Source organism: Rhamphochromis sp. 'chilingali', assembly GCF_963969265.1.
Source record: "Rhamphochromis sp. 'chilingali' genome assembly, chromosome: 2".
Taxonomy (NCBI): domain Eukaryota; kingdom Metazoa; phylum Chordata; class Actinopteri; order Cichliformes; family Cichlidae; genus Rhamphochromis; species Rhamphochromis sp. 'chilingali'.
This window is the reverse complement of record NC_137930.1, coordinates 44,253,158-44,277,723: the sequence shown is the minus strand read 5'-3', so window position 1 is coordinate 44,277,723 and position 24,566 is coordinate 44,253,158. Positions and strand designations below refer to the sequence as shown.

At 38.8% G+C, this 24,566-nt stretch overlaps 1 protein-coding gene across 7 annotated transcripts in view; it reads left to right on the top strand.

The window, feature by feature from the left end:
* The window catches only part of LOC308390315 (metabotropic glutamate receptor 8-like), a 147,713-nt gene that overhangs the window by 91,443 nt on the left and 31,704 nt on the right, over positions 1–24,566 (top strand). For all 7 annotated transcript variants that reach the window (XR_013970425.1, XM_080872182.1, XM_080872184.1 and 4 more), the window contains 3 exons: positions 16,127–16,262; positions 18,535–18,689; positions 18,780–18,917. Coding sequence is in view for 6 of the 7 variants with exons in the window: in XM_080872182.1 (XP_080728308.1) it covers positions 16,127–16,262; positions 18,535–18,689; positions 18,780–18,917 (429 nt within the window). In the remaining variant the exon portion in view is untranslated. The remainder of the gene's footprint in view (positions 1–16,126; positions 16,263–18,534; positions 18,690–18,779; positions 18,918–24,566) is intronic.

Below are 24,566 nucleotides of genomic sequence, written 5' to 3'. Positions count from 1 at the left end.
CTTCAGTTATTTTCATTTATTTGGTACTATGGCTCTGTTCTGGGACCCCCAAGAGACCCAAGACAGAACAGAGCAGGCATCACTGACAACTGTTATTATTTTATTTCACTGAATAAGTGTGATATAGAATGAAGCTGCTTGCTGATATTTGCCAACTGAATGCAAAGAATGCTGAAAGCCACCTAGTTATGCTCTATTTTCACCAACCAATGTACTTAGAACAGATTTCTCTGTTATATTTCTGACATGTCAAAACATTTTGATCACATCAGCGAAATATGCCGTTGGTCTTTTGAGCACCTAACAGTAGCATCAAAAGCTAAACATATAGTGTCTAAAAGACTTCTGATGATGCCCTGTCTGTCTCCTACACATCCTGCAGTGACTGCAAACACCCCACAAGCTTAACCATTGCAAGACAAGCTCTGTTTAAATGATTCCTGCAACTGAGACACTCTTCTTTTATCCTCATTTGCATTTTAAAGACATGGTGCCCACTTTATGAAATTTTGGCAAATGAGGCCACTTTAGACTTTATTCAAAGGCTATACATAGCACTGTAAGCTGGGTTTTTTTTAATGCGGATACATGAGACAGAGCCAAGCTTGTGCCAAAATTTCTGTTTCTGTGAACAACAAACCCAAAGTGAGGCTAAAAAACCTTTCATACTGCAAATGAAAGTGTCCCATTTTTGACCAATTCATTTTTGTCTTCTCTTTTATAAATATGTGAAGTTCTGGTCCAAACCTTCTGGGTTTGACTGCATCTGATCCATGCTGAGTAATAAACTGGGATGCCTCATTGTGAAATCCCATCTCCAATATGTTTTTTAACATCTGAGTCTGTTGCCAAACATGTACCAATGAAATTTTAGATGGTTGAAGAAACATTTTTAGCTCTGGCAGTCCACCTGCCAACCCTGAAAGTTAAGAACTGGGGATGATTGGCTCCTTAGTGTATTAGTTTAGTTTCATTGGCCTGGGTCTTTGTCCCAGGTTTTTGAGTTTGCCTAGTCTGTTGTTCAGTTCTTGAGGGTTAATGAGATGCTAATGTTCACTTTGGAGAGCTGCTGAGTTTTGTTATGATTGTAGTTCTTAGTTCTGGTTTATTCTCTTTCCTTATGTGTCCAGTCTGTCTCACTCTGTCCTTGCTGTGTCCTCCCCTGTGTCCCCAGTATGTAGTCTATTGTGTCTGTTAATGAATGTCAAATTTGGTGTCACTCTCTGTCTCTGTCTCTCACCCATTCGCTCTCTCTCTGCCTCTGTCTCCCTCTCTGTCCCTCGATCTCTTCCAACTCTTGTCTCTGTCTCCTTCCTCCCTTCCCTGTATTTAGTCAGTCTGAGTCTCAGTATGTGTTTCCCTTGTTTCCTGTGGCTGGTCTCAGTCTGTTTCCTGTTTTATTGTGATAGTCTTTTGTCCCGTGTGCATTATGTTTAGTTTTGCTTCCCCCGTCTCGTTTTGTCTTGTTTGCTCCAGCTGTGTTTCCACTTCACCCTCTCATCTGTATCATGAGGATTCGTCACTTTCCCTCCGTGTCATTTGGCTCTGGTGTTACTGTTTTCTAGCATCTCTAGTTTCACATTTTTCCAGTTTAGTTTTCTTAGTAGTTTCCTGGTTCCCTTTTATGTGCTTTTATGTGATTGGCTTAGTTTTGTTCATGTTTTAACTTGAACTTAAAACACTTTGACAAATATAAACCGTACTTATTTTTATTGAAAACAGGATGTGAATTTCTGAATGGTGAAATGTGTAATATACACATTGTAAAGTAAATATCAAAAAAGCAAATTGGTATTTTTCTATAGACAGAAATATATTTTATGTTACTTGCTTGTGATGTATGTATGTGATTATGTACTGTTTCTTGAATTTTCTTGATTATGTTCTCTTTATTAGCAGTAATTCAGTTTCTACTACAGAAGTATACTGTTTGGATTTTACAGTCTGTTGGTGTTGCCGTTTAATACTCTTTTTAAAAACTTTTTTTTACAGTTTGTTTTTTAAAAACAGCAAAATACTTTTTCCATCTAAGACACTTCAGTTTAGTCGTAACTTGTTGTTGTTGTTGTTGCTATTATTATCATTAATATTACTGCCTTTAAACGTATGCTTTCCTCAGACACAATTAAAAATTGTATTAATCCCACTGGGAAAGGGTTGGTACTTGGATGGGAGACTGCCTGAGAATAACAGGTGTTGTAAGCTTATAATTGCAGGGTCTTTACCTTCAAGTACAAAGGGAGAAGAGGGTTGCATTGACAATCCAACACAATGGGCAGCACATTGAATACATTTTATAAGTGGTCAGAAACTTGTAAATAACTCTTGAAAGAATAAAGTTACGTTGAAACCAAGAACACCATTGTTTTTCTTGTGACATTACCAATAAGTTTGATGTGTCACATGGCCCTCTTCCTATTGAAAAAACAAAAGTTGTATCCAAGATGGCCGACTTCTAAATGGCCACCATGGTCACCACCCATCTTGAGGAGTTTGCCCCCTCGCATATACTAATGTGCCACAAACAGGACTTTAATATCACCAACCATTCCCATGTTATTATGGTGTACGGCATTAAGAAAAACCTTTATGAGGAATATATTTATTTTTGGTGCACTTCACTTGAAAAAAGTAAAAGAATCCTAATGACACCAGAAATGAAACCTTCCAGTACTAAATCAGTTTTCAGTGCTGATTAAATAACGGAATAACTGCATCCATGCATCCATCCACACTATGGCCACAGGTCTGTATTTTAACAGGTCTGGATATAAATAGTGTGGTGAGGTCAACAAATGCAAATCAGGATTCTTCTGCTCCCGAAGTTGGCAACTTAAACAGTACAAGAACTTACTACAAGGTTTGATTTAGTCAGTCTGCAGTACCCACAACCCTAAACAAGAAATCTGTTTCAGCTCTCTGATAGAAAAGAAAAGTCCTAATCTGTTACACTATAAGTCTTAGATGGTAAATTGACTGATTCTTATATAGTGCCTTACACATTGCTCATTCACACAAGCCCTTTTTCTTCTATTCTCTTTCTACCTAACGTTCACAATGTGATGAATCAGAGCATCTTGCCCATGCAGACTGGAGCAGACGGGACTCTGCTCTACCACCTGAGCTACAGCCACCCCCTCTCAGGTAATGCAGAGCCAATGTGGGTGAAGGGACTCGCCCAGCCTGACTGCCTTGATGTCCAGGTGTCTTCCCTGCCTGCCCTGATATGAGAAAACCTGTGTAGCCTTGCAGGTCACATTGCATCAGTCACAGCTGTTATGGCAGCCCCCCTCTCAGTCGTGGCACTTGTTAATCTGGACTGGTTATAGAGGTCCATACCGTAGGCCCCAAGGGACTGTTACCTTTAGTGGTCCTCAAAGAGTGAAAAAGTGAATGTCAGCAATGTAGACTTTAAGGAACAGGAAATTTTATCATAGCAATTTTGCAGGACTAATTCAAAAGGAAAATAAAATAGTAAAAAATCACTAAACAATAATTAAATCACTTAAACTATACTTATGTAGCTAACGCTAAGCATTTTCTTATCTTTGATGAGGAGAGGTAGGAGCACAACTGGATCCAAAGATGCACTCATCCTCTTGTTCTAAGTCCATGATAATCACCCAACAGGAAAGCAGCATCCCATGGGCATTCAGTGGAAGTAAATCAAACTCCTTCTGAATTGACCATCTAACACAGTAAAAATGAGCGTTGAGGATAGCTGTCAGAAAAATGTTCTTAAAAAGTGAGACACGCAGAGCAGAAATTTTAATGAGCAGCAAGTTTAATGTGTTTATATACTTGCAGGGGAGCAACAGCATACACAGTGAAAGTCTATGCACGTGCTCATCTAGGCGATCCTGTTGATCCTTTTTATACATTTTTCTAGTCACACACTAAATCTGAGATAAGATATGTGAGACTTTCTCATACATTCCTTTCGAAGCAAACAGTTTATTCTTCTTAAAAAGATATACAACCAGTTTGCAGGTTCACAGGTTGGCCTGGGTCGATCCCCTGTTCACCTCCCTTTCCCACTGGTTGTCACATCTTTTTAACCTTACCCATGGGGACATCCAATCACATTATCAACATCCAATCATCTGATGTCCACTCACACTTTCTGCTCTCGTATGCTCTCTCTGTCAATCTGACTTACATGATTTAAGACAAAATGTCAACTTTGAACTACTTTAATCCATAAAAGTTAATTTTTTCATTCTTAACACAGAAATTCTATCACATTTAAGCACTGAATCACATATAGATATAATTCCCTTAATGTTTCATTCAGTTTATGTGATTCCACTTTAATTTATCTATTTATCTTTAGCACATAACATTCACTTTTTAATTCAGATCCAGGGGAATACTTTCTTTTATCCTTTTAAACTCTGTGTTTGTCAACCACCATTTATGCATTCGCCACACACACACACACACACACACACACACACACACACACACACACACACACACACACACACACACACACACACAACAGGGCCATTAGAATAGTCATTTTACCTACTCAAACTACATTTCTCATTTTGATCAAAAATAATGTTATTATAACATGATAATATATCGCATCTTTGATTAAGAATAAAAATGCTTTATTATTAGGAAATAGAGAAAAGCTCTTTTTTAGCAGTCGCATAAAGCTGGATGCTAAGACCTTTGACCCCCTGAGAGGGAAGTCAACAATATTGTAGGTAGAAGACTGTCTTCTACAGTCTTTTCACACACAGTAAGTGAAAAGAGGACTGAGTACACTGTAGTTGATGAGACAATGACATTAATTCTCTACAGAAGCTCATTTGATAAGACTGCAACATGCTTCTTCAGGCATGTAAACCCATCAGATATTACTCAGACATTGTCATGGCAGATCATAATGTGAAAGTGTGTTTCTATCATTTGGCTTGTTTCTTGAGATTAGGATCTTGTTTGTATGTCAGCCCCTCAGCAAGCTGCTACAGTTGCCTAACAGTCTGTTCTTCTTATTCAGTAATACACTCAACAAAAATATAAACGCAACACCTTTGTTACTGCTCCCATTCCCCATGGGATGGACGTAGAGACCTAAAATTCATTCCAGATACACAATATAACCATCCCTCCCAAACAGTGGTCACAAATCTGTCCAAATGTGTGGTAGTGGGCACATCTGCCATATTGAGATAATCCATCCCACCTCACAGGTGTGCCACATCAGGATGCTGATCTGACATCATGAGTAGTGCACAGGTGTACCTCAGACTGCCCACAACAAAAGGCCACCCTGGAATGTGCAGTTTTGTCTCACAGCAAAATGCCACAGATGCCACAAGCAATGAGGGAGCGTGCAACTGGCATGCTGACAGCAGGAATGTCAACCAGATCTGTCGCCCGTGCATTGAATGTTCATTTCTCAACCATAAGCCGTCTCCACAGGCGTTTCAGAGAATATGGCAGCACATCCAACCGGCCTCACAACCGCAGACCTCGTGTAACCACACCAGCCCAGGACCTCCACATCCAGCAGGTTCACCTCCAAGATCGTCTGAGACCAGCCACCCAGACAGCTGCTGGAACAATTGGTTTGCACAACCAAACAATTTCTGCAAAAACTGTCAGAAACCGTCTCAGGGACGCTCAACTGCATGCCCATCGTCCTCATCGGGGTCTTGACCTGACTCCAGCTCGTCGCCGTAACAGACTTGTGTGGGCAAATGCTCACATTCGATGGCGTCTGGCACGTTGGAGAGGTGTGCGCTTCACGGATGAATCATGGTTCACATTGTTCAGGGCAGATGGCAGCTGAGAATGTCCCAGTTCTTGCATGGCCAGCATACTCACCGGACATGTCACCCATTGAGCATGTTCGGGATGTGCTTGACCGGCGTATACGACAGCGTGTACCAGTTCCCACGAATATCCAACAACCTCGCACAGCCATTGAAGTGGAGTGGACCAACATTCCACAGGCCACAATTGACAATCTGATAGACTCCATGCGACGATGTGTTGCACTGCATGAGGCAAATGGTGGTCACACCAGATACTGACCGGTTCTGGGTCCCCAGACCCCCAATAGCACAAAAAACTGCACATTCCAGGGTGGCCTTTTGTTGTGGGCAGTCTGAGGTACACCTGTGCACTACTCATGATGTCAGATCAGCATCCTGATGTGGCACACCTGTGAGGTGGGATGGATTATCTCAATATGGCAGATGTGCCCACTACCACACATTTGGACTGATTTGTGACCACTGTTTGGGAGGGATGGTTATATTGTGTATCTGGAATGAATTTTAGGTCTCTACGTCCATCCCATGGGGAATGGGAGCAGTAACAAAGGTGTTGCGTTTATATTTTTGTTGAGTGTATTTAGAGTTTACTTTAGATCGAGTAGTTCATTTTAAAGTCTCATGTGTTAAATAATATGCAACATTAGGGTCCTTAAATTTGTTCCTATAGCTCGCCTGCAACAGTGTAGCATCTGGTGTATCATTCAGTACAGCTTCCAGCGAGCAGACCATCTTGTCTGCTCGCTGAGACAATAACGGGAAAAAAGAAGAAAAAAATACACACAAGTGTTCAGGCGAACTAACCGAAGCTTATTTAGAACTTCCAGTGTCACTGGCGCAATAACTCATCGGGCGCATAACAAACATCACAAAGTAAAAGGCTTGTTTATATTTTCATATGTAAAGAGGCATAACCACATTCACTCTGTAACTGCCTTTGAATCTGATACCACATTAGGGCAATTGCCAGGGTTAGGGTTAAACATCACAACAGCTAATTTAACATCTCAGTGCAGCATGACAGGGCACAGAGCTTTTAATGTACCATGCTCATTTTGAAAGCTAACTCCCCAGTGGAGTTCATGTAACGGTGAATGCCTGTTGGACTCAGCACAGCTTCAAAGTGTGTACAGCCACATGAAATTTCACTCTCAACACATTAAAACTGATCAGTTTGCACTAGACAGCTGCTACTTACATAGCAACTCTACATCACTGTAATGTATTCAATACAGTTCAGTTCAATTCTATTCTATTCAGTGCAGTTCATTTTGATTTAATTACAATTTATTTAGATTGTATCTAAATAAATTGTATATATTGTATATTGTATATTGTATAAAAAAAACCCTTTTAACAGAAAAATTAACACCAGTAGAACCAGGCTCAGGGACGCCATCTGCTATGACCAGTTGGGGCTGACGGGAGTAAGACACAACAAAAGACACACTGTGGAAGAAAACCAGAGTTTAACTAATGATTAATGACTGTGAAATAATCTGAAATGTCATACTCCCTCAAATAACCTGAATTATATATTGGAAAAAGGTTAAAAGTTCACAAATCTCACATCAGACAATTCACATATACACTTCTAAAAATGACTGGGTTGAGGAAAACGTTTTGCATTTAAGTAAACCACGAAGAGCTCAATAATGCTGTAACTATACAATACTAAAAAAAAATATAGTGCTAATTAACATATTTCTGGTGCTCTTATCAGTACTGATAAGATCCTAAGTAATAGAATTAGATAGTGTGACTATAACTAATAAATCCAAAACATGCGTTTTGCATAAGTGTTGACAGTCAGTTACATTTCATCTTTGTTTTTGCTGCTATTGTAAACTGTTGTTATTATTAAACTGTTCAGAGCTGCATCACATTCTTTTTTTTTTTTTTCTTTTTTTTTTCTAAATGACATCAGAAACAGCAGTATGCGACATTACGTGATGGCAGAGCTTCAGTTCATCCTTTGTCTTTTTTTTTTTTTTTTTTTTTTTTTGCTGCATCACATTCTATGAAAGGTACTGAACCCAAAACTTGCTCCTAATTCACCATCATGACCTTAAAGAAAAAGCAATTGCGCGCATAAATGGGTGAATTGTCTTTGTAGTATAAAGAACTTAAAGCAAATAATTAGACTAGAAGTGTTACATGAATGCAGCTTGTTCACCATTTCATACAGAAAAGAGGTGAATAAAAAACACTGGAAGCAATGAAAGGCCCAGGCCACATATATTCTGTTCATGTTAGAGTTTGGGTTTCTCTTTTGTTGAGAGATAAAATCAGCTCAGAGGTTTATTGAAAGATTCAGGAGAGTGAAGGTCACCTCTGTTCATTACTGATGTCTGTAAAGAATAATGTGAAACGCCTCCACATTCTTATGAATCCAACACTGATGAGCATCTTACAACATCATATTATATTACACACAGTAGCTGTAATGTAAAGACGTATTATGGCAATAGCAATTAGTATATTTCTTCCATACAATTACTGTTTACAGTGACTACTGATATTAGATACAATTCGTAGGTTGTTTTTCACATATCACAATTCATATTTCAGTACACAGAATGCAAGGAGCAGCAAAAAATGAAAAAGATTTAAGTGATGTCTGAAGTTATAATTTTCAAAACTCAGACATTAATAAAATAATTCTCTTTTTCTCATCATGAACACACATGCTGTTGTTTATTTTTTACTTACTATTTTTTCACAGCGTCAACTGTAGGTTAATGAAAGTAGTCCCAATTAATGTACTAGTTCTTCCTGTTATGCAGGAAATGGAAATTAATATTCTTGCAAATAATACAATTTAATAAAAATTAAAAATATAACATGTAGGTAAGTAAACACAGCTTTTGCTCATTGCTTTGTTGAAGCACCTTTTGCAGCAATTATAGCCTCGACGCTCCTATTTTCTTTGTAGAAGTTCAAAAGCTCCATCAGGCTGATGTTCCAGAGTGGTCCTGGAGCCACTCGTTTATTATCTTAGCTGTGTCTTAGGGTCATGTCCTGCTGGAAGATGAATCGTCACCCCAGTCCAAGGTCCAGAGTACTCTGGAGCAGGTTATCATCAAGGATGTCTCTGTACATTACTGCTTCATTATTCCCTTGACACTGACCAGTTCTTGCTGCCAAAAACATCCCCACAGCATGATGCTGTCACCACCATTATGCTTCACTGTAGGGATGGCATTGGCCAGATGATGAGCGGTGCCTGGTTTCCTCCAGACATGACACTTGGTTTTCAGGCCAAAAAGTTCAGCCTTTGTTTCATCACACCAGAGAATTTTGTTTTTCATTGCCTTAGAGTGGTTCGGTTGCCTTTTGACAAACTCCAGGTGGGCTGTCATGTCCCCTTTACAAGTGGCATCTATTTGGCAACTCTACCATACAAACCTGATTGATAGAAAGGCTTGTCCATCTAGAAGGTTCTCTTCTCTTCACAAAGCAACAGTGTAGCTCTGTCAGAGTGACCACCAGGTTCTTAGCCATCTCCCTGGCTAATGCCCCAATCTACCCCAATTGCTCAGATTGGTTAGAAAGAGTCCTGGTTGTTCCACATTTCTTCCAGATTCACAGGCGATAGTGGCCACTGTGCTCAGTCAGACTTTCAGTGCTGCAGAAATGTTTCTGTATGGTTCCCCTGATCTGTGTCTTGATGAAATTCTGTCTCAGAGGTGTAGAGACAATTTCTTGGAGTTCATGGCTTGTTTTATGGTCTGACATATCATGTCTGACTTCATGACTTGTAGCGTGACTTTCCAAATCATATCCAGTCAACTGAATTTACCACACAAATTATGCTCTAAAATGGCAAAATGTGTCTGGATGCACTGTATAGTGTTAAAGCCTTATGTGCAGCTCAGTAGAAATATCTAAACTATGTAAAGACATCAAGTCCATGTTATTATAAACATTTTAAAGGGGATCATTATTGTTTTACAGACAGATGATTGATGGGTTTTAACGGGAGCTCAGTTGCGTTTAACACCCCAAGTTAAAGTTATGTACAACACTACATGATGCAATGATCTCAGTGTTGTGTTATCTAAAGAGCCCCCTTTTATTCTGTCATAAAGTAGAATATTAATACTTAAGTGTAAAGAAGAGATAATGAAAACTGAGTTTTTGAGAGACTTCAAGTAGACATGAAACATGTGTAAAGGTAAATTTACACCATGGAGCCCTACTTCAACTTTAAAGACTTATTTCTTAAATCTAGCTTCACAGACAGTGTTAACGTTTTTAAGAGCATGTTTCTATGGTCCTAGTTCCTAGTGATGTGCTCAGTTTAGTTTCTGTTAGGAAAGTCTTTTTTAATTTGTTCTTTATTTTTTTGGTATGGTTGACCGTCAACCTCAATAAATGGCTTGTGCTCAGTGAGTTCATTCTTACATCCATGTATACGCTGCATTTGGCTGGCCGATTAATAACACTAGAAAAAGGTTTTGGGAAGCTAAAGCCTGGCATTAAAAATAGCATCTCTGCAGTTACCTCTATATTCTGCAGCTTGAGTCTTGCTGAGGTTTTATTAGGGCTTGTAATGAATAACCGATGTTGTCACATGTTAGACGCTTTGTCCATCCATCCATCCATCTTCTTCCACTTATCCGGGGTCGGCTTGCTCAGCCACCTCCTACAGCTTGTCCGGGGGAACACCAAGGCGTTCCTAGGCCAGCCGAGAGATATAATTTCTCCAGCGTGTTCTGGATCTGCCCAAGGCCTCCTCCCGGTGGGGTGTGGCATGCCGGAACACTTCACCCAGGGGGCGCATAGCAGGCAACCTTGTCAGATGCCCGAACTACCTCAACTGGCTCGTTTCAATGTGAAGGAGCAGCAGCGGCTCTACTCTGAGCCTGTCCCGGATGGTCGAACATCTCACCCTATCTCTAAGGGAGAGGCCAGCCACCTTTCAGAGGAAGCTCATTTCTGCCGCTTGTATCCGAAATCTCGTTCTTTTGGCCACTACTCAAAGCTCGTGACCATAGGTGGGGGTAGAGATGTAGATCGACTGGTAAATTGAGAGCTTCGCTTTTACGCTCAGCTCTCTCTTCATCACAACAGACCGGGACAGCATCCACATCGCTACGGCCGCAGCAACAATCCGTCTGTCGATCTCCCGCTCCTTTCTCCCGTCACTCATGAACAAGATCCCAAGATACTTAAACTCCTCCACTTGGGGCAGGAACTCGTCCCCAACGCGGAGTGGGCACTCCACCCTTTTCCGGCTGAGGACCATGGCCTCAGATTTGGAGGTGCTGATTCTCATTCCCACTGCTTCACAATCGGCTGCGAACTGTTCCAAGGCGAGCTGGAGGCCATCACCCGATGAAACCAACAGAACCACATCATCTGCGAAAAGCATAGATGATATTCTGAGACCACCCAAGTGAAAGCCTTCCGCCACTTGGTTACGCCTAGATATCCTGTCCATAAAAATTATGAACAGGATCGGTGTCTTATCTAAATTTTCACATTGAAATATTAGTAGCTTACAACGTAGAGAACATTATTACATGCTCATACCAGCTCTTGTTTTTTGTATTCAAATGAGCACTAGTTAACTTTACTGAACAGCACGCTGAATAGTTCTTTTAACTTAAAATGACATTTCTGTAGTTGTTATCATTGCAGAAGAATACAAATTGCATGTAAAGAACAAATTGGAAACAAAAACAACTGTTGTTAACAAATCCTCAATTTTATTCAAGTGTGAAGAAAAGCAGATTTTAGTTGAATGACAAGATGTGCTCTCACTAAAATGTGAGATGGAGCATCTGCAGTCACACTGTCAGTACCATGACCTTTAAACCCTCGAAAACATAATTCCTTAAATTACAGACAGCATCTCCAATCTGATGTGCTGATGGGTCTGTGTAGTGCAGAACTGAGTTAAGAATGGAGGTTTTAGTCTGATTGAAGCAGTCTGGGGAGAAAGAGTAAATGCCCTTTCAACTTGTTGTTAATGATAATGACAGCAGGGTCTTAAATGTTTTATCTCCACCTTTCTCTCTGCAGCTCTGAGCTTAGCTTTAACAGGTGACACTGTTCCTCTCTCTTCAAATTGTTTAACAAGTCTTTGTTTAAGAAGATATGGGAAACAACTATTTATTTAATATAAAGTACAGATAATATTGATTTGAAAGAACTGATACATTCAAGTAAATTAATTATTTATTCTCCATATTTGTTTGCTTGGCTGTAGATAAATCTCACAGTATCACACATGCAGCTGATCATTGCACCCCTACTGAGCTGGAATTAATCACTGAGTAATCTATCAAAAATATTGTTCTGTTTTCTTGGCTGCCACTAAGTAACTCCAAGCTTCAGTTCCCTCCACAGATTATTATAGGACTGAGGCCTGGAGACTGACTACGCCACTCAGTGCCCTTAATGTGCTTCTTCTATTGCAGTTCTCTTGTTGCCTTAGCAGTGGGTTTTGGGTCACTGTCATGCCGGGAAGACTTATTCATGACCCAGGTCTTCCCGGCAGCAGTATCCAGACTGAAAGAGTAAAAAAACAAATTAAAAATCATACATGAAAAACTAAATGTAAGAAATCTTTAAACAAATTTTAAGGATGATTCAAGGGATGTTAAATGATTCACAAATAATCTAAGATGTATTAATACAAGGAAATGCAGAATCACATTGGTGCATATGTTTCACTGACAGCAGATAAAAGTGTGATGATTCATGTGCTGTCATATGTGAGTATCAGAGTAAAAATTTGACCAAGATAAAATAAATTTGGGTTGTATAGGTGCAATAGTTGGCAAATCATCATTCTTTTCTGTTTGTGCTCCTTTATTTTATTACATTTTCCAATATTTTCTCTCCTCTTCCTATTATTATTCTTTTCTCTTTCATTTTGTTCACATTGTCATACAACACATATAAAGTAATAAATGAAATAACACTGAAAAGAAATGATTAACTAAAAAGATAAAAGTAGCACACGAACAACAGTGTATTCAGATCATAATTCTAATTGTGAAAGCTGCCAGACAGGACAGAGTTAAAAAGAAATCACATCATGTCCTTATATGAATATACATGAGTAGACTTTAAGACTGTAATAGAATTGTTTTGTAATAATTACCACCTCAGAAGGTTAAAATGAGGCTAGCCCTAGCAGTCTCAGTCTTGTTTATTGTGTGGATGCTTTAAGCATCCACACTATTGAGTTCCTCTTGGGACTTCCGTACACTTTTTGGCACTTAACTACTTCCGCAATTTTCAGCCGATTTTCACCGTTCAAATTTTAAACTATTCTGCTATTTCTGCTAATGTGTGCTATGTCTTTTGGTATTTTTCACTATTATACTTTTTAAAATATTAAGCTTAATTTGTCCCATTGAAATGAATGGGAAACTTCTGCAATTCTGCTAAAATTTGCTTGTTTCTGAAACTTAACTACTTCCTCATATTTTCACGTAGAACAAGCATTCAAACTTTAAAATGTTCACAAATTATTGGGCTATTCATGTGTGATTCAGCTTTTTCAAATCTTTTACCGTTTTACTTTTATGCCTCTTAAAGTTTTGAGTTGCACAATTGTGATTTTTCACAAAATACATGCGTTGTTATGGTTGCTATGCTCTTGGCTTCCAGTGTGCCACTGAAGCTTTTGCAGTCTTCTCTTCATGTCCGAACAACTGTTTGCTACTTGCTCAATTTTCACTCAACTTCCACAAATTATACATCAAAACGTAGGTATTTTTGCTGGCTTTCAGGAAATGTCACTATCATTGTTGTGGGATTTATAGAATTTTGGCAAATCTCCTCAGACCAACACAAACTCTCAAAACTCTGCATAGAAAGTCAATGGAGAGCTTGTTCAAAATCATCGCTGGATTTCTGTAATGAGAGGCATATTTGAATCGTCATATCTCCTTAACGAAGCGACTTTAAGACATGAGGCTTGTCCCGGTATATCTTCAGACACTCCTGACGCTCACAATTCAAGAATTTCTTTCTCACCTATTACCGTTCTGAAATGAGTTGGACTTGTTTGAGGGTAGGAAATTCGTCCGTCGCACAGATTTCTTCAGATTTCAAACTCTGGAAATGAACCACTTTTTTCTCTCGTCATAACTTTTTGTTGGATTTCCACAGAGACCTGAAAATTTCCATGACTGTTCACCAAAGCCTGCTGTCTCTTACGGTGAAAGAATGATATCAATGCTCCAAATAGATTTCGAGTTACAAAGCGTTGTTTGAGGGCAAGTCAAGGCAGTTTTTGCTTCACTCTACTCAGTTATGGTGCATTACAAGTCAAATATCTTTAATAATTCATATTTTAATGATAAATTGTTAACACTGGAAGATTCCCCCATCTCTTCTGAACAAAACGGTGTAAGAATGACCGCTCTAGCCCCTACGGTTAGGAAATTATGGTCATTTGTTTGAGGGGAGTCGTCACTATGAGAAATAGACTGCAATAATCCTGTGCCTCTCTGTGCTGCCTGTGTAAACAGATGCACCTGTTTTGGCGGGAAAACGTAAACAGCCACTCTGATTGGTGGATTCAAATTCAGCAGCTCCCAGGCTGACCTAGAAACTTACTTCTCTCTCCCTGTGTGTGTGCGTGTGCGTGCGTGTGCGTGCGTGCGTGCGTGTGCGTGTGTGTGTGAGAGAGAGAGAGAAAGGCTTTTAATGGGATGATCTCATTCTAAGATTCAAATTCAATATATTTAGACTGGTTGACTGAATTGGATCTTGTGTGTGTGTCTCTCTGTGCATGTGTGTTTCCTTCTGTGTACATATTTCTGATTGTGTGGCTGTTATATTTTTTTTTTGCTGATTTTTTTCATTTAACAAGTATATTTGAGGGACTCTCAGCATGTTCAGCATTTTTTCAGCTGTCCATTTTGCTTTTCCAATTTTTCTGTTTAACTTATTACTATTGTGCTAAATCAAACTATTTCTGCTATTTTATAAGATTTGTGCTTAATATAGTATTTCTGCTTTTTATAGGATTTGTGCTTAATATACTATTTCTGCTTTTTATAGGATTTGTGCTTAATATAGTATTTCTGCTAAATGTAGTATTTATGCTTAATCATACTATTTCTATATATTTCTGCCAGGCAGCCAATCCTCTGTGCGAACTCAGACACATATCACATATCAGGGCCTGCACGGCTTCCCAGCCAGCCAATCATGTCTGAGGTCTTCCGTTTCCTCTCTCGTCATATCTCAGCGACGGTTGTACAAAGAGCAATGAAAATCGCAGTCAAAGTACACCAAAGTCCGCTGATTCACCCAGCACAAGAAATATGCCTCTAGTCCACCTAGTTTTTGAGTTACACAACGTTTTGTAACTCCAAAAAACTGCGTTTTTCGCCTCTCACCGCGATCTAATTCTGACTCCTCATCACCCTGTTTTTCAAGACGGCTCCTCTCTTTCCCAGTGGCGCAGTTGGTAATGACACGGGTCTGCAAGCCAAAGATCGTGGGTTCGATTCCACCTTGATCAACATGTTTTTTTCCCTACAAATTAATACACTGTCACAGACTAGTAATTCATATTCATCATTTATTACAATTCTGCAAACTGTTATGATTTTACCAGCTTTTCTAATATGGACCTCACATTCTTAACACTCCATGGCACAAATACTTTTCCCTTTAGGCTCTGTGTATGTGTGTGTGTATCAATATTTCTCCCATTTTAAAGTATTACTCCTCTATAATTGTATTTCTGTTAAATCAAAGTACTTTTACTACATCTTAGTACTTCTGCTCAATCATAGTATTTCTGCTAAATCATAGTATTTCTGCTACTTTTTGGTACTTGTGCTAAATACAGTATTTCTGCTAAATCATACTATTTCTACTATATTATATTTTTCTTTCTAAATATAGCATTTCTGCTATATAATTGTATTTATGCTATGTTATAATATTTGTGCTAAACCAGAGTATTTGTGCTGAAACATAGTATTTCTGCCAAATGATAGTATTTCTGTCAAATTATAGTATTTGTGCTAAAACATAGTATTAATTTAAAATTACAATATTCATAGTTCATCACAGTGTCTCTGGTAAATCACAATATTTCTGCTAAGTTCTGCTATGCTATTGTATTTCTGCCAAGTATTATGTTTCCTCTAAGATATTGCAGTTCTGCTAAGTTATTACATTTTAGCAAACTTCTTTTGCTTCTGCAAAGTTTTTACAATTTCTGCAACTTTTCAGCTTTTTCAGCTAGTTTTTGCAGACAGCTTCAGCTTAAAGCATCCACACTGCATTTTCGCAGGAAATGCAAATTTTTCTAGTTAAATATTTGTTTTTTCTCCCTCTGTCACTCTCAGGAGGGGTGTGCATTGCTCAATCTCTGAAAATTCCTCGTGAGCCGAGACCTGGAGAGTTTGATAAGATAATCCTCCGTTTAGTGGAGACACCCAATGCCCGCGCTGTCATCATGTTCGCCAATGAAGACGACATTCGGTAAAGAAAAAGGTTATTTCTTGTGCATCTAACATGTATTCCAAGGTCCTATTTAATTTGTACTTTATTATGATTATATGATTTTATGGTACTACTAGTACAAAAAAGGGGAAAAACTATACTGTAAATGTTGAAAGAATTTCTTTACTTAAACATGATGAAAGACTTGAGTATGACTGTAGGAATGTGTTCACATAACTGGGCCAGCCATTAGTATAAAATAAAATATTTTTACATGTGCATTAACATGAGTAGGACATGAAAATGTCTTACCCATTCACTAATTGCAGATCTAAATCTTAATAAAAGCCTGAAGCTCATCTTTTTGATAAGCAGGGATAACAAACAAAAAGTCAGGTTTAATTTTAAGCTGATTCAGGACAAACATGAAAAACAAAAGTATTGGAAGAGTCTAAAACTTAGAAAAAGAGACAAAAGCTTAATGGAAGAGCTATCACTGAGGATGCACGTGTGTATCCTCTATCGAAATGATGCATGAAAGTGTCACGGTCATGGGTCAGTGACCCAGTGTTTCGAGTTTGCGTTGTTATTGAACTTTGATTTTGTCAGTATTTATTATTTCTAGTATTTTGGTTTCTATGTTAGCATTCTTAGTATTCTGGTTTTTCTCTCTGTGTTCCATGGATGCTCTGTGTCCCCCTGTCAGCTGTCTCTCCTTGTCAAATCCGCGTCTATGTGTTGTGTTTCCTGTTTTACTTTGTTGTCTAGTTTGGCTTCCTCTGGTCTTATTGTGTTTGATTACTCCCAGGTGTGCTCTCCTCCTGTGTCCCATTCCCCCGTTATCCCTCAGTGTATTTTAGCCCTGTGTTTCTCTCAGTCAGTGTCGTGTCGTCCCCTCATGCTGTTTGGTTTTCCCTCTGTGTGCCTCGTCTCCAGGTTTCTTACTGTTTAGTATTAGTTTCTAGTTTAGTTTCGGTTTTTGGAAGTTTATCGTTTATGGAGTTTTTTTTGTTACTGGAATAAAAGCAGCCTCTTTGAGTTTACGCTTCTGTCTGAGTGGCCTTCATTCTGGGCCCTACACCCTGCCTGCCACAGCCGATTCATGACAGAAAGAGGCATACCGCCAAAAACTGACACCTTTCCTTTTATGGGCTGCTGTCACTCCCCCCTCCCAAGTGATGGTCAGCTCAATGAGCAGAACCCTCTTCTCCACTATGTACCTGCAGCTGGATAGTGTAGTGGTATGACTACACACATTTGGAGCGGGAGTCACAAGTTTGATTCCCACCCTTTATCCAGTAAGAGTCCTGGCTAGACCCCCATGCTAAAAAACCAAGCCCTGCAATGGGCGCGGCTAGGTCTGCAGCCTGTTTGCAGCTCGGACTTCACTACATGTTGTACTCTGTATAATTGTGTATGTGACAAATAAAGGTTGTTGGTTTTACCACATGGCGAAATCAGATCAGAGAGTGGTTGTCAAGACCTTTCTCATAAAGACCAGGTCTTTCCTGAGGTCTACCAGCATTTGCCACCTTTTTACCTGGCTGCCAGTCATGCTGCCAGGCTTCACAAATCCTTGTAGGGCATAATTGGCTGCTGGTTTGCAGTTTGCACAGTAGACAACTGTGCTTTTCTACTTTGTGATAGTGTGGAAGGCAAAGTACACCATGGACCAGTTACCAGTCTAAGAAAGATGGGAAACCAGATGGTGTGGGGGCTGCAGGAGACTCCAGCACAAATCTGAACTAAATAAGCAGTTATAGGATGTATGGAGGATGTATGCTATCTAGTATGTTAAAAGGGTTTGGAGTGAGAAAATACTTGTTAATTACCAGCTGCCATACATTAAATTATTCATAAAGCAATTTTTTTTTACACAAAAAATTAAAATAAATAAACTTAAATTATTCCGTTAATAATTAACTACAAACATTATTTCCTCATTTCTTTCTTTGTAAAATAACAATTTAAATAACCAGTAAATTACATTAATAACAATGGTTGTTTAACAAACAGCTTCATCTGGGAAATTCTTTTATTTCCGAGTAGAGGGAATAGTTTTATTTTATTTATTTATTTATTTATTTTTTTAGTAGTTTTAGTTTAGATGAAGACAGTTTTTAGGCATCAAGCATGAAAGATCTGCAGCGTCTTGTTTTGTGGTGCTTTGGTTGTGTATGTCTTGTGCGTATACTTTCTTGATGTCTTTTTACGCTGCATGTTCATGCTACATACGAATAAAATATTGAATGAGAATTGGCTCCCTCTTCTCCCCTTTGACTGTCTCATCCGTCACCTGTGATGCTAAAAGGAGAATCCTGGATGCAGCAAAAAGCAACAATCTGACAGGTCACTTCCTGTGGGTGGGATCCGACAGCTGGGGGTCCAAGATCTCTCCGGTAGTCCAGCAGGAGCGGGTAGCCGAAGGCGCCATCACCATCCTTCCTAAGAGGGCATCTGTGGATGGTGAGGCCAGAAACAACCTTGACTTGACCAGATTTTCAGGATGTTTTGAAAGAAATCCTGATTTTAATTATGTTTTCCTTCTTTTGGTAGCATTTGACCGTTACTTCAAGAGTCGCTCTTTGTCCAATAACCGCAGGAACATATGGTTTGCTGAGTTCTGGGAGGAAAACTTTAGCTGTAAACTGGGCATGCATGGCAAGAGACCTGGCAGTCCCAAGAAATGTACAGGTATCTTTGTCTTTGTCATTATCAATGTACAATGACATTTATTCACACAATGCACCATTGCACCAATAGCCCATAACACTATTGCATGAGAACACCATCACACATGTGACGTTAATAGATAGGATACACAAATCATTTCTCTTCTTCTTCCTTTCCTTTTCTTCTTAATCATATATTTTCATTTACCTCTGTGACCCAGCTATGGGTTGAAGACATATATTTTCCTTTTTTTTTTTAATACTTTAGTAGTTTGAAGCTGATGTATGATTTTAGCCAAAGCAGATTTGACTGGGAAAAACTAATAATTTACTTCCTTGATGATGTTCTCAATACACAAATTAAAGAAAACACGTTTTTGCCTTATAAACACTTGTTTCTTCATACCAGAACACATGCAGTAATCTTCTCCCTAAAGTGGCAGCCTAAAGTCACATCATGGAAATCTAATGTTTTCCTGCACTCACTCTGATTTCAGAGGCCTAAAACAGGAAATAAAAAACAGGTACTTTCCATTTGTTACATTCCCTGATTTTAGGAAATGTGTTCAGAAATTTGCAGCCGTGCAAGGTCCAATATTTGAGTACACACTAATAAAATCTTAATCTTGCAGAACACAGCTGCAAGTGGCAATTTATGAAAAGTATATTTTTATATTTCATGCTTTAATGACATTTTTTCAATTTATATAAAAAAAATTATGAAAAAATTTGAAAAAGTTTGATATATGAAGCTAAAATGTCATAGCAATAAAAAAAAATGCTTTTCTAGATTCTTTTTTGTTGGTGGTGGTGTTGTTGTTTTTTTTTTTCTTTTTAAGGCCCAGACCAGCTGACTTGTTTTGAATACAGATAAAACCATGATAATCCTGCAAAGGCCCAGATTTGGAAAACACTAGTTAAAAAAACAACCTTACATTGGAAAAGACAACAGTTTGCTTTTTATCCCAAAAGACAAACAGAAGAAATCTGCTTGGGACTACCATTAGCACTCAGCACTCCTAACCAGGAGTGCAGAGAGGAAAGAGGAGGAGAGAGCAGGGGAATACACAAAACAAAAGGCCCCAGACTCAGCCTGGGCCACTTCTACTTTGGCCTTAAGGCATATTGTACCTGCTCACCCAGTGAACTAAACTCTCACCAAAAAATTACGAATAAGGATTTATTTATTTTTTTAGGTTCTGAAGACAAACAAAATGATTGCATAAAATTTGGACTCATTAACTGATAGTGAATCTGATCTGAAATGAGTTTTTGTTCTCGTTCCATGTCTCATGCAGCTGTTTGTTACATGAGAAGCCCTGAATCAGGACTGCAGGGAGACACTCAGCAGAGGTGCACTATCGGCTAAATCCCTTAAAAACTTGTCTGACACGCAAAACAGCATTTGTGGAGGTGTTTGGCTAAGTACAAACAAACAGAGTACCTCCAGCTGGAGATAGAAGTAAAACAGCAGAAGGCAATGTCAGCACTCTAGAAAAAGCTGCAGTGTTCCAACTGCTTCCCTGATAATGTTACCTGAGCTTTGATCAGGCTGCTGCTGTCGGGCAGATCTCAAAAGATTTTATTAGAAGTTCCAGATTGAGTTTTGGAGCTGCATCATCACACAGACAAAACAGCTGAGTTGGCAGGTCAGCAGTCTTAATTGTGTGTGTGTGTGCGTGCGTGCTGTTGAATTCTCCCAATTCTTTGAATCTTTGGGCTGAAGGAAGGACAATACTCGGTGTATCAATGCTCAATCAACAATCATTTATTTCCATACAATTCAACAGTCAGAGCATTACAACGTCCGGACGGGAGAGATGCTACCAGAGGGTCAGGCACATGTCTCAAAATGGTGACGGGTTGCTCAGCTTTTTATAGTCTCTAGTGGCCCCCAGCTAGTCGTAAAAGCCAAAACATCACATTTTTTCTCTGTTACAGCGCCTAAGTTATGACCTCGGCAGTTGTTTCTCTGCTTTCTGTAAGGTGGGGGTGTGGAATGTGGTCTATCTATCTCCCCTGTCTTTAGACACAGAGTCTCCTGCTTACAACCTTCTCTTCATGATTCAACAATTAAGCATGTCAAGAAAACAGTGTAACACATTCCCAGCAGATCAAGGATACAGAGTGATGCACATTTATCTAATGAACTAATATGTGAATATGTTCTGTTAACTCAAAAGTATAATGAGAACTACACTACATACAGCTCACACACTCTATATTAAAGGGTATAATGTGATCTACAGCAGTATTCTAATTCAACTACTTTGATTACATATATAAGGTAACCTATAATAACAGAATAATCTAATAGTGCGTACGTGCGTGCGTGTGTGCGTGTGTGTGCGTGTGTGTGTGTGTGCGTAGTATCTTTGTCAGTGCTGTAAAGTGCTGAAAGACTAAATTGTACCAACATGAGTGTTGAGTGGTATGTGAGTATCAAACCTTCTTATTCTGAAGACTGATGGAACTGTATTGTGTGCAAAGAGCCTTGCTACCTAACAGTGGTAAAGCTCAAGGGGATGGGTGTCATCTTTGCACTTCATTAATTTGGCACTATCCATCCACTATAACACATGCTGTGTGGCACAGATGAATGAGCAGAACTGCGTAGGTGCAGTTCTCACTTGTACAGACTGATGAGCGAGACACCAGGGACTTTATTTCCGACTTTGAGGATGAGGAAAAAGTAACTTTAGCTTTACCAGAGGGACAACACTGAATCATGCAGTGATGAGTGACTTAATGATTTAGCCTCATGTAATTAGTGATTATAGATAGGTATTAAGCTATTTCGGTATAAGCCATCACTCTCCTGAATTCTCGTTTATAATCCTGATCATTGCAGTCACAGCATTTTTCTTCTGAACCAGCTCCGGCAATGGTTTTAGTAGCACAGCAATGAGTTTGAGTTGTTGACTTGGCCTCCAATTTCCCCTGAACTGTGATCTCTTCTGTAACAGGACTGCTTGCACTGAAAATGAAATTAGTTTATGATTGGATTTCATGTGCAAACTCAAGGCTGTTTCCAGATGCGTTGCTAAAAGTCAGAAGATAAAAACTAGTTAACAGAGTCTGGAACATGAATACAGGGTAAAGCTGTATTTCTGCTCCAAACCAAGAAACACTCCTTTTTGGGGGGGTTTTGTCACTCACTGGACATTGAGCTCCTCAGTCCTGCGGATGCAAATCAGCTGAAATCAGGAGCTTTATGGTCTTTGTGGTTGCATCCGTTTGTGTCAGGAGACTGAAATAATTTCCCCCAGGGATCAATAAAGTATTCTGATTCTGATTCTGAAAGATAAAAACGACTTCACCATCAACTGTTTTCAATACATTGATTCTTCTCTGTTAACAGCTACTAATTGGTTTCTGTCACAACCAGACTAACTGCAAACTACGTTCACCCTGCAGGTGCTCAATTTCGATTTTCTGATCAAATCCGATTTTTTTGTCTGCTTGTTCACACTACAAATAAAATGCGACAGCAAACGCGCTCTAGTGTGACCGCTCAAAGCGGCCCGCATGCACAAAATAAGACGTCACACACAACGCACTCTGTTTAGACCCAGAGCAAACAATATTGTTTGACTGATGGCCTTAATATAAAGACTTCGGACTTTACGTTTCCCAATTTTTGCTTTAAGTTATTTTGTTATTTACATAATGTAGATAACCTAATAATGATCCTTATTGCTGTTTTTGAGAGGAGCGGTGCTTCAAATGATAGTTACAGATTTCTGTCAGAATCTGCAGATTATACAGTACAAATAAAATGTTCACGTTTAATATGACATGACCATTCAAACAGCAGTCGCTTTCTAAAACATCAGATATGTATCAGATTCAGTACCACATACGAAAGTCACCCAGATCAGATTTGAAAATATTGGATTTGTGCCATTCACTCTGTCATACGCAGGAGGTTGGGAAGCGCATCTGTAACCGGAAGGTCGCCGGTTCGATCCCCGGGCTCTCTGTCCTGGTCGTTGTGTCCTTGGGCAAGACACTTTGCCTACTGGTGTCGGCCAGAGGGGCAGATCGCGCGATATGGCAGCCTCGCTTCTGTCAGTCTGCCCCAGGGCAGCTGTGGCTACAACTGTAGCTGCCTCCACCAGTGTGTGAATGTGAGAGTGAATGAATAATGGAATTGTAAAGCGCTTTGGGTGCCTTGAAAAGTGCTATATAAATCCAATCCAATCCATTATACCATGATTGGATATGGGTCGCATAGGGTCAAAAAAATCAGATTTGATGCGCTTTCGCCTGCAGTGTGAACGTAGCCAAACTGCACAAACTAAAGGAGACTCAACTTCTATTCCTTTTTCAAATATGTAGTGAAGTTTACTCACAGCTTTGCTCTTTGTTTTGATATAACAAGTTTTAAATGTAAGTTTCTGTATAATCTTTAGCCAGGTCTTAATTTTTGTAAAATCCTGAATGAGATCACTTGAGGGGAAATGTGTTCAGTGTGTTCAAAACTTCAGTGTCCGTGTGATATGTTCTATGAGAGGATTTGCTTATTAACTGTAATTAACTGGGTTAATTAGGAATAATCTGTTATGTCTGTCACCACCTCCTCTGAGCTCAACTCATGTGGTCAAGTGTGTCGCTCTTAAAAAGAAATTCATTCAAAAGCAAAGCATTTTTCCCCAGCCTGCTTGGATGGGAGTATTTTCTTTCTATCCCATCTTTTACTTGAGTTTACACATTGGATAAAAAATTTTCCTTGAAATACCTTTAATAAACCTAATTTATGACACTTTCTTATTTTTTTACCATTCAGTAATTAGCTAAAATAAGTTTGCTGACTGGATTTTCTCAATGGTTTAATGTTGAGACTAATGCTTTCAAAGGTACAAAAACACTTTAAATTATACAAATTATACTTAAATTGTAAATGTAATTCTTAGAAGATATCAATCGTGTTTAAAATGCCATAAAACAATTCTTTGAAATCATGCTGATTGCTGTTTTGCTCTGACTTAAAAAGAAGAAATACTTTCTTTATGGTATTTTAATTACAGCTGAAGGAAAAATAACAATGGGGTCATTGTAAGGTAGGAATTTAATAGGAGAACATGTTTTTCAGTTTTTTAATCATATTTGTATAAATACGTGGATTCTAAATGTGTCTTAAAATATGAAATATTTCTGTTCTTTGAAAAAAATTGCCAGTCAGTGATTTAGCAGAGGTGCTGTTTTTGTTTGTTTGTTTTCAAATACTAATACTAATATTAATGAATCTGTTAATATTTCTAATTCCATAGGAATATGAAGGGAGTTTTTAAAGTCCAAATAAAGAAAAGACATTTCATTAATTCCATTTTGTTACAAAAGTCTAAACAGCCCTTAAACTGTGCAAGCTATCCAATAAAAATGTGCATATATTGAAATCATTTAATCTTTCCACTCCACTATAATATGATTAAAACACATCAATAATGTTTTGTTAATGGATAAATTAGGGGGGTTAATGAAAATGAAAGTATTCTGTTTGAAGTGTAGCACTGCAACAGAAACACATCACACTCACATGCTCAGATAAAAGCAGCTTTCAGCCAAATTACCTGACAGATGCTTTCCACAGGTGAGCTTGTCGTCTTCCCTGACATCCTCCCCTGCATGCATGGATTCTCTATCTGTCTGTCGTTGATTGCAATCTAGA